Raw genomic sequence first — 10,447 nt, 5'->3', positions numbered from 1 at the left:
TTTGGAACTACTTTTTGTCAAGTTCAATGTCGTTTTAAATGTTTTTGAGGCTGCTGATGACGAAAATAGAACCCATTCAGACCTCCGACCGAAAGTTTAGCCCCATTAGTGAAGATTTTGATGACCAAATGCTCTTTTTGAGGGAATCACGCCTATTTCCACGGTCTGCCAAGAAAGGCAGCCTGCCCAAAGCAGGTTAGCGCCTCCCGAAGTTGCGAGTTTGTCGAATTTCGCTTAAGGGGGGGGACATCACTCCAAAATGATAAAAAATTGGAACCTTTTTTTATTAGTTTATATTATAGACCATTCTTTTCTGCGTCGAATGGTGAAAACCGCATTCCGAAATTCAAAAAATTGCAGTTTTAGGACGTTGTGGGCCGCAAACATGCATAGGGAAAAAGCCCAGTTTCTCTAACTTTGATCGCGTTTTTCTCGGAACATGAAATTGCAAACGGTTGCAGGCCTCTAGGACGCAGTTTTTGAGCTACAGCGGTGAGATTTAGCATGGACCCGTTTAAAAATGAAAACATCCAGAATCTGGCCGAAATCGTTCCGAATCGCTTCCGAACGCTCGGGGTCCATCCAGAATGCTTCCGAACTGAGGCCTCGCAGACGTCGGGGTACTACCGAAGCCGTACCGGGTTCGGGGTCCACTGGGCCGGGGCAGTCCGAAAGCCTTCCGAGTGTCCCGGGGGCATCCAGAATCATTCCGGGACCCCGAACGCCGTCAGTTCGGAAAGATATCGGGCGAGTCCGATGAAGCAAGTAGACCACACTGTTAGAAGAGGGTTCGATTTTCGAACCGTCGATTTTCGAACTGTGGAAAGGCGGTCCCAATTCTCGTCCGGGTCGAAAATCGGGCTTGAGTAGAATCGAACCTACGCGGGTGCGATTTTCGGACCGGAGGGGGTGGGTGGGTGGGGGGGGGGGGGGGGTGATTTTTGACCGCTTTGCCGGCTTACGGTTCTGCGGACTTTCGCAGGGCAGCACCTGGTGTGTCAATTTTCAAACTTGACCGAATACACATCACCTCAGAGATTTAGATTCGTCTCAAGAAGACAAACAAAAAATGTCTTCACATAACATAGGTTAAAATGGAAAATGAAAGAGTTATTCAACTTCTAATGTCTTTTTGACCATTTTTGCGTTCTATAAATCCAATAACTCTTTCATTTTCTGTTTTAACCTATGACATATGTTGACATTTTTTGTCTGTCTTTTCGAGATTCGTTGCAATTGACTCATAAGAACAAATCCCTTAAATCGTCCTCCAGAACACAAAACACGATTTCAATCCAAAGCAGAGGACCTGTAGGACTTTTCCAAAGTACCAGTGAAATATTTACTCCCAAAAGTAAAGCTCTGGTTTCAGGGATAGGATCAAACTATGCACAAAATGAAAAATTAGAAGTAACTTTATGCTCAATAAAAATTTAATGGAGTGTAGGCATACATAATGAGTTTAGCAATTATACATTGACAAATTATTCAACTTCCAGCTTATTTACATCAGTGGTCATGTACATAGTATTTCCATCAATGTTCATGAAAAGACATGGTGAGCTTATCGACGTTACAAGGAATGTCCTTGTCTCATTTGTACGACCTACTTGATCAAGATAATAGAGGGGTATATTCTGGGGAGCATCATGTATCTTCCACCCAACCCTGTCATATAAATTAACAATGCAAATATACATTTTGGGGCAGTTGTTGTCACAGGGTACTGGACAGATAACTTGACATGAAGACCACTTTATGAAGAATTTAATTTTGCACAAGTAGGGGGCGTTTTCATGATTAATCAAGGCATAACAGGCCAAGTTCTTTTGTGAACGCTGGTAAGACTCTGCACAATAAACAAAGTTCTTAATTTTAAGTCTATGGAAAAACAAATAGCGTCCACCAAGAACATTAAAAGTATCCTGGACCAACCTCCTAATACGAACTGTCACAAGCAAGGGCTTCAATTTTCCAACAACACCTGCACTATCATTTATGTTTTCAGTAACTCTTATATTTTTCTTTAAACTCCCTTGGAATTTTAAACACAAATTTTTAGCCCTACCCTGGTCCATGCCAGAAATCATGACAGGCAAATTCATTAATATGGAGCATGAAGATACAATTTGGAGGGCCACATGACGGCTTCCATGAACAAGCCTAGCAAACTGTCCGTTTAAGCTCTCGTAAAAAAAACAAGAGTATACAAACATTGGACCAAGATGTCTGACTAATAATGGGAAATGCAGAAGTTGATGAAAAGTTAAAGTTAAGTAACGAATTCCATACAAATCTGCAAAATCTGAAACATATGAATGTAATAACTCTTCAGCCTCTTCTAACTCAAGCAATGAAGTACTATCTTGGCATAAAAGAGCAATAGCAGCTACAAGCTTACAATGATGAAACCAATAGATCTCAGGTAATACACCTAAGAGTACTGGTAAAGAATAGTGAAAAAAAAACACTTTAAAATCAGAGGCCTTCATGTGAGCCATCTCTTTTTTTAAGCTCTTTGGCTGTCGAAAAGAAATTGGAGGTTTTATGGATTTCAACCTTTGGTCAACAATACCTGTCATGTTAGATACAGAAAAATCACAATCAGAGTACTGAGAATCAAACCACAAACCCATTAGAGTTGACATTGCTCCTAAAAATACTCCATGCATTATGTCAGCACCAATGGAAAAAATTTTGTGTGGCAGCATGTTTAGAAGTAGAGAAGGACCTTTGCAGCCATACACAGTTGCCTCAGGATCAATTTCACGTAGAGCAGTAGCTTGCCGTGCAATGTCATCAACGTCATTGTGATTCCTGAGGTTAATCTCTCTGGAATAAGGAAAAACCTGAAGTGTGTTGTGATTTCTATTTCCTAGATCAAACCTTGCTCCCTCAGCCATGCAGTAGAAACAAGAAAAGGCACCATTATACTGATTTAAACGCATGAAAAGTGATTTGGCAGGCATGTCAGCAACAGCACCAATCAGCTTCCCTTTAACATTAATATTTTCCCCGTTGTGTAATGATACATCAACTCCGTCATTTTCTAAACTCAGCAAAGATTGAGATATGGGTTGAAGAAATAAATTAGGGTTGGGCTTTGACTTTCCAAACCAAATGCCAGCCAAAATAATATTTTCTTTCCTGGTTCTTTGGGAATATTTCAACTCATTAATTGTCAAATAAAGAGGCCAAATAGAAAAGGACGATTTCTTAAACAAACTCACTCCATCAAAAAAAGTAAAAAAGCTTATGTTGTTTGGGTTTGCTAAAAATCCACTATTTGTACATTCCTGGTAAATGGAACCATCATAAACATCTTCAATGTTATCATCATGCTGTTTGGTACGATTGAATCTATACTGTATAAAATCATAAAACCCTTGCCTTGCAAACATTTTTTTAAGTTGAGTAGCAATTGGAAATTCAATGAAATAAGCAATGTCATGTTGGCCATTACAAATAGGGCAGATTGAATCCTTTCTTTCAAGTGGTACTTGACAAACTGAACAATAATAGCAACAATTAATAAAATCTTTACCAATCATTTTAAAATACTTCTTAAACATGTAAGTAGTTCTTACACACAAATTATCTGGGCCACAGTGCAACTCTATCAAGGAAAGTAAATCACCAAGTGCCAGACCAGTTAGCTTGTGAGTTAATATAAAAGTTAAAATTGTTAATAAACTTTCTCTAAAAGTGACACGAGCACCATTATAAAGTGGCTCGTCATCTGGATTGTCATCTTGAACTTCATCACCATTTTCACTTTGTTCGCCTTCTGACTCAGTGTTGTCACCATCTGTAGCTGAGCCATCATCTTCATTATCCGTCCCCTCCTCCTCATCATTTCCATTTTGTTCGTCTTCAGACTCAGCGTTGTCCCCTTCTGTAGGTGAGCCATCATCTTCATGGTTGCTATCCTCTTCCTCATTGCTGGCTTCATCTGCAGTGTCGCCTTCATTTCCTGCTGAACCAGTATCATCGCTCTCTTCACCTGCATGCGATTCACCCTCTTCACTCCTCTCATCCATGCCATCCGCAGAGTTCCTTTGCTCGTGTCTGAACTCTTCATAATCTTCGTGTTCTGCCAAGAGAAAATTGAAAGTTAAAAACCACAAGAATACATGCATGCACAAGTTGAAGCAAACTTAAGTATAAATCATTTGTGACATGGACCAGGATAGGTGTCAAAACATTTGCCTTTGACTTAAAATTATTAAAGTATTAGTTTCGCATACTAAATGTACAAGGAAAACTCTCAAATTGAGAATTTTAATTATAACCGATAGCAAAGTTTAATACCCGTCCAGGTCCATGTAACAAAACGCCTTTGAACTTGGGGCTGAAGATGAAGAATGGTATTTTAAGTAGTATTTTCAACTAACCATCATTGCTCTTGTTACCAGCTTGCTCATGGTGATCAGTGTCTTGTTGATGTAAGTTGTCACCTAGTCAGACCAACAGCAGCATTAAATAATGATTAAGGACAAAAAATACATTAAAAAAATAGGCATAATTAACAAACTATTGGCTTACCAATTTCACAGTTGTGCACCAGAAAATTGTCAGCCCTTTCATGATGCTCATAATGGTTTCGTTCTTCCAGCCCACCTTAAAAAAAAAAAAAACAGTGAGTTTTACTAAACAGTGCTATGACAAGAATGAACAAAAACCTATCAAAGTGACTATAATTCGAAAAGTTCATAGACTCCAGAACCAACAGGACTGTTAGTAACCATTAAAAGAATTCTGCTCAAGTAAGAAACATTTAGCATGAGTGTAAAATTCTAAGAGCATCAACCATCTCAACTTTTAAAAATATAACGAGTCAATCCTCACTAACACCTACACATCCTTTCAATTTTTAAAATTTAAAGAAATTGTTTAGGTGATTGGTTTGTAATTTTCTTTTCACATTAAGATTCTTTTGAAGAATTTGACAATACACAAAAGTATTTCTTCCTGTAAATTGACTGGAAGTCACTTCACGAGTTGCCACAAACACATTTGAAACTGTATGTCCGAAGTGTTGTCATAACTAACCATGATTGCTGTTGTTTACATCTCGCTCATTGGCATCAATGTCTTGATGTCTGAAGTTGTCACCTGTTCCGGCCAACAATACAAGAGACACATAAGAAAGACAACAAATAAAAAAGGAGAAAAGAAAATAGCATTAGCTTTACCTATTTCACAGTTGTTCCCAGGAAAATTTTTGTCTCTTTCTTGATCTACAATACGGGTTTGTTCCTCCGTACCATCTAAGCAAAAACAATAAGAAAACATTAACTTTCAAAGAGAGCATAGAGCTTGGAACAAACAACTATGGAAGGTGAAACAATACGAACCATCATTGGATTCCGATGCATCTGACCTTCTCGTCAATGCACTTGTGTTGTGGGGAGACGGGCTTCTGCTTTCTTCCGCATGGTTGTTGTCACTCCCTCTATCCAAATGGTGTGATGAATTTTGACTTTCCTCAGTGATTCGAACATTTTCAGGAGATTGTGCCTCTGAATCTGCACACTTTACAGTGTTGCACCTTTTCTGAAGGTTTGATGTCACTAGTGGGAAACAAGATACATTTAATGATTGAATTTACATCCTCAAAAACTAGCTAACAAGGCTTAAGTTCTTATAGCTCATAGAGCTCCCATAACAACAGGCAACTTGCCTTCTACATAGACTCAATTTTCAAATAAGAGGGGAAACAAATAGGCCTAGGCTGGGTGAACGCTAAGTCCACACCAACATAACCTACAATCGTATTTTGTGACACTTCAGACATACAAACTTACCTGAATCGGAGGAATCGCTCTCGTTGACAGAATTACTGGATTCGCCACAATCTACTCGGACTTGTTTAATAAAAGAAGAATCTCGCCTTCGTTTTCGGTAGCGTCTGCGCCTGCCGAGCAAGGCGCCTTGTTCATCCATTTAAAAGCAAGCTAAGATCGGATCTAGGCGTGATGGCATGACCAAGATTACTTGAGGAAGCCCACTTTGACGACAGTATTTATTAAAAAGTAACTGAATTACAACTACAACACTTCCCAAAATACGCCTGCGGTAAACAAACAATGTCAACATGCGCCTGGTGTCTACTGGAAAACAAAAGAAGATCCACTGCTGTGGAGGGGAGAAACGCAGCCAATGGGAGGCCGGCTGCCAGGAAAACTCAAAAATAGCTTTCTTTTCACCATTCCAAGTCACGTTCGTACTAATAAACCAACAAAACATTTTCCGTTTGAATTTTTTAAAAAAATGTGAGTGAGGAATTTTGCTTAATTTTAAAGAAATCGTTGTGAACACAAAACGGCATTCCCCGTCCCCACCACCAGATGTTTCGGATTTGGAGCTAGTCAAACTCATGGCTGTAAATCGAATGTTTCTTTTCTTGCCAAAGTTGAAGAGTTTAAAGTGTTCAGTTTGTGCCTTAAAATTTAAAACTGTTTACTCACTGCTGGCAAGACAATAGTTGTATCTTAATCTTATGTGACGTTGGAAGAGACCGAGTAAAAGCGTCTTAGCTGACTTCGGTTGTTGTTGTTCTTCTCTCTTTATCTCTCTGTCTCTCTCGCACGACGCCATTGCGATTTCTGCATCAACTTGTCTCAACTTGTTGCCTAGAGTAGCCGCCTCAGTTTTTCTCAAAATTAACATGAAAACTAAGCCAAAAGTGGATTCAAACAGTCAGCGGCTGAAGGCCTTAGTGCTATGGATCGAGGAAAACAAGACGGGCATTGAGGAATTAAGATCTGTGCCTCTAAAGTCCCGATTTGTTGGGGCAGTTACAACTGTGCTGTTCGCGGGAAAACACAAGGGATACAAGGCCAAAATTCTAATGATAAGCGGTGAGTACTGCATTAAGATTTGTAGATTTTGAGTTCAAGTCTTTTCTCTCTTTCGCCTCGTGCAAAAATTCACCCCCCTTCTCCATTTTTTTGTATTTCACAATGTGAGGCTTTGTCCTGCTCTGAACCTTCTTAGGCACCTTGTTTGTGTGCTTATTTACCGTTTTTCTGGATGTTTTTATCCTTTAAAATATGTTGGACATTTGCTTCTTAACCTTTAAAAAGTATTTTTAGTCGGAAGTGTTACTTTGCTTTGGAGAAAAGTTAAATTTCATACATCACTAACAGGTCTCTTTGTTTGCTATTTTTTGTTAGCTGATGGTGCTGCATTAGAAAAGAAGGCTGAAGAGGTTGAGCTACAACTCTATGCAGAGCAGCAGGAAGCCAAGAAGAATAAGGCAAAGAGAAATAGGGCCCAGAAACCCAAGAGTGGGAGTGCATCTGAGCAAAGCATTGTTCGTGCTCTTGGAGGGAAAGTGCCACCCCCAAAGGAACTCAAACATCTAGACATTGTGGAGCAGAAGGAGAAGCGTGTCCTTCAACAACATCAACTTAACGGGCAACGGTTCTTGGATTCTCAACTGCTCAACCTGTCTTCACAGCCAAGTAGTGAGTTTAATATAGCAGCTTGTTTTGTGCAAAACTTTTGGAAGTGAAATCTAACTTTTTTTATTTGATGCCAGGTTCTCGGGCTTGTGAACCTACTGGAGATGATTTAGAAGTGGATGAAAATGTACGGCCAAGTGAGAAGAATGAGGGGTTGAGTGAACCAAACGTTTTGACCCAGAATGTCGAGCCTCAGAGCTCTGAATGCTGTGAAGCAGCTCGCTTCATCAAGAAATTTAGTGTGTATATTTTAAGCCTTGGTTCATTCTATTCTTGGTCATCTTTAAATCTAAATTGGTGTTTCTTTTCAGGCGGCGCACAATACCGCAGCTTCTTTCAAGAGGTATTAAATTTGATGGGAGATGTCTCACCCGATGAAGTTCAGTATCTTGAATTGCTCGACATCCCTGAGCACGTTAAGAAAGTATGTATGTTTTGACTAAATTATTTGTACAGCTCCCTTGTTGAGCACTTTGGTTAATTTTGTTTCATTTCTTTTGCAGGTGGAGCTAGAACCTAAGGCGGCCAAGGGTGTTTACATTTCCCAAACTAAGAGGGACCAGCTGAAGGTAGATTTTGCTAATAAACCTCCCCTGCTAGCAAGAGAAACCTTGTTTGCGCTGTTTGGGGAAGAAACATTCAAAATGCTGCATGTCACCGCCAAGGGGCAGAAATCAGGATCCTATGGCATTCCTCCCAATGTCTTGACAGCATTGTTAGGTAAGAACAAATGTTAACTCAACTCATTACTTTCTAATAATGAATTTTCTTTTTTATTATGCTGGAATATAGTTTATTGTCTTTTAACTATCCCACTTTTGCACTTGTTAAATTGTTACATTTTGTTGGCATGTTGCAGCTTTCATAAACAATCATGTCAAAGATGAGAATAAGCTGAAGACTGTTGAGCTAACTGCCCTAATTACTAAGAGAGCACCAGAGTGGAGAGCACCAGAGTGGCGCTCAAAGAACAAATCAGTAGGGAAGAGTCCTGGAAGCCATCAGAAACGGAAAGCAATTGAGGTGTGTTCATTTTCTATTCCTCATTATCTATTTTTTGTCTTCTCATAAGTTTGGTTTTGTACATCAATGTTATACAATTTCTTTATAGACTGTCCATTTAAATAACTCAATGTGTGTCTTTTTGCCTTTTCTTTTTAGGTGAAGGTTCCTATATATATTTTTGTGCCGCACCAAGGTGTTGAACCCTCAAATATATTTAGGTCCTTCACCTCTAGAGAAAAGAAAGCAAAATTTTCATGCAGTGAAGATGTGCAGAAAAGTTTCCTCCTCTTGAGGTTTTATGTAACAATTTTCCTTTGGTTAGTTCTTTGACAGTTTCCCTCAACTTCTTTTTCTTGTTTCAGGCCAAGCATCATGAGGACAGCTTTTCTGCTGTTACACCTCCTCATGCTCTACCAAGGAAAAGGGTTGCAAACAATTCTGAGGTATAGAAGTGCCCCTTTGATTTGTCATTATAGATGTTAAACTGTCGGTTTTTCATTAATATTTTTTACTTCTTGTTTCAGACTGAGCATTATGAGGATAGCTCCTTGACAGGTTTCCCTTTTCACTCCCCACGAGAGAACATTTCTTCTTTGGTGCAAACCCATCAGCAAGAGGACACCGGTTCACCATTAGCAATTTCTATCGCTGGAGCAAGGAAGAAACTACGTATGAATACTGAGGTATGGAATTCTCATCTGATTAGCAAAAATCAGAAGCCTTCAATGCAATGTTCTTACAGTATGTGTAGGTAGAAAAAATGATGCAACTTAATTTCTCATTGTGCTGTTCAGAATGAATCCCTTTTAAATTTTGCTATCTTCTCTCTTCTTGCTCAAAATGAATGCACATTGCCACTATGTGATTCAAATGTCACTGTGAACGCTTTGACAAATTTAACTTAATAACACATTCCGAATGTCAAGAGGTTCGTTGTCAATACTTTAGTTATGATGTGAGTCTTGGCTTAAGCATGACAGAAATATTTTTAAATTGGCTAGTGCGTAGTTCAAAGTTGTATTCTAGTTAGAAAAAGCAATGCTTTAAGCATAGTACAACATTGTTTGGAATATGCGTTAAGAAAATTTTGACCACTTATTTTTCTCCTATGGTAATTTAAAACACTTTGCGCAAAAGGAAAAAATAATTTAAGTTGTTAAGGTTTGGGCAATATGTTTAACACTGTTTCTTGTTCCTCTTCTTTCTTTTTGTGCTATCATTGCCTCAACAAAATTAACCTTTTGTTATTATATTCACGTGTTACAGGGTCCTCATATAGTTGAGGGAGGAATGCGGCTGCAACAGCACTCAGTCCCTCAGTACTCGAACCAGCTTTACCAGTACAACCAGCAGTTCCAGTCCCACGAGCAGCCATGTGACCAGCAGTATTCGTGCCACCAGCAACAGCCTCAGCAGGACCATCATCAACTTGGGTCCTCACATCAATCAGGACCAGCATACCAACACCAGGGATACCAACACCTGCAGCCCCTGCAGCCCCTGCAGTCCCTGCAGCCCCAGCAGCCCCAGCACGCCCTGCAGCACCAGCAGGCACTGGAGCATCAGCAACTCCTTCAGCGCCTGCAACACCTGCAGCAGCCCTTGCAGCCCCTGCAGCCCCTGCAGGTTGAGACCGTAGTCAAGTGTGGGCCAGACAGCACAGAGGAACTTATCGACCTGAATTGAATTTCTAATGCATTCATGCCTGCTCCAGCCCACAGGAAATTAACGAGCTTAAATAAATGAGTGTCTAATACAATTCATGCCTGCTGATTTTAGTATTTTAGTATCCAATCCCTTTCTCATTCGGGGGAAGGTGGGAGGGGAGGGGGCAGGGGGAAGGTGGGAGGGGAGGGGGCAGGGGGAAGGTGGGAGGGGAGGGGGCAGGGGGAAGGTGGGAGGGGAGGGGGCAGGGGGAAGGTGGGAGGGGAGGGGGGCGGAGGGAGGGGGGGATGCCGCTTGGCCCCGCCGCC

At 40.3% G+C, this 10,447-nt stretch overlaps 2 protein-coding genes across 2 annotated transcripts; one reads left to right on the top strand and one right to left on the bottom strand.

Annotated features, from left to right (window-relative positions):
- Positions 1–1,484: 1,484 nt before the first annotated feature.
- LOC117647730 lies at positions 1,485–6,167 on the bottom strand. Its single transcript, XM_034389626.1, has 7 exons — positions 5,808–6,167; positions 5,358–5,573; positions 5,196–5,270; positions 5,053–5,115; positions 4,546–4,620; positions 4,395–4,457; positions 1,485–4,093 (listed from the first exon to the last, which is right to left on the bottom strand). The coding sequence occupies exons 1-7, from the start codon at positions 5,944–5,946 to the stop codon at positions 1,485–1,487; spliced, it is 3,240 nt and encodes a 1,079-aa protein (XP_034245517.1). The 5' UTR covers positions 5,947–6,167.
- Positions 6,163–10,187, top strand: LOC117647291. Its single transcript, XM_034388996.1, has 9 exons — positions 6,163–6,863; positions 7,179–7,472; positions 7,547–7,708; positions 7,781–7,893; positions 7,973–8,189; positions 8,329–8,492; positions 8,837–8,917; positions 8,999–9,157; positions 9,741–10,187. Exons 1-9 carry the CDS (start codon positions 6,671–6,673, stop codon positions 10,158–10,160), a joined length of 1,803 nt encoding a protein of 600 aa, XP_034244887.1. The 5' UTR covers positions 6,163–6,670; the 3' UTR covers positions 10,161–10,187.
- Positions 10,188–10,447: the final 260 nt, after the last annotated feature.

The sequence above is a fragment of the Thrips palmi genome, unplaced genomic scaffold (genome assembly GCF_012932325.1).
Source record: "Thrips palmi isolate BJ-2018 unplaced genomic scaffold, TpBJ-2018v1 HiC_scaffold_2, whole genome shotgun sequence".
NCBI lineage: Eukaryota > Metazoa > Arthropoda > Insecta > Thysanoptera > Thripidae > Thrips > Thrips palmi.
Note: the sequence above shows the minus strand (reverse complement) of the source record. Positions and strands in the feature narration are given on the sequence as shown.

What these genes read in the sequence shown, in the direction of transcription:
- LOC117647730 (XM_034389626.1), bottom strand. Translation starts at nt 5,946, where the DNA reads ATGGATGAACAAGGCGCCTTGCTCGGCAGGCGCAGACGCTACCGAAAA. An exon ending in GAGCGATTCCTCCGATTCAG is followed by an intron (nt 5,574 to 5,807) that starts GTAAGTTTGTAT and finishes GTTTCCCACTAG; the next exon opens with TGACATCAAACCTTCAGAAA. An exon ending in GGTGCACAACTGTGAAATTG is followed by an intron (nt 4,458 to 4,545) that starts GTAAGCCAATAG and finishes TGGTCTGACTAG; the next exon opens with GTGACAACTTACATCAACAA.
- LOC117647291 (XM_034388996.1), top strand. Translation starts at nt 6,671, where the DNA reads ATGAAAACTAAGCCAAAAGTGGATTCAAACAGTCAGCGGCTGAAGGCC. An exon ending in AGAAACGGAAAGCAATTGAG is followed by an intron (nt 8,493 to 8,836) that starts GTGTGTTCATTT and finishes TTCTTGTTTCAG; the next exon opens with GCCAAGCATCATGAGGACAG. An exon ending in AACTACGTATGAATACTGAG is followed by an intron (nt 9,158 to 9,740) that starts GTATGGAATTCT and finishes CACGTGTTACAG; the next exon opens with GGTCCTCATATAGTTGAGGG.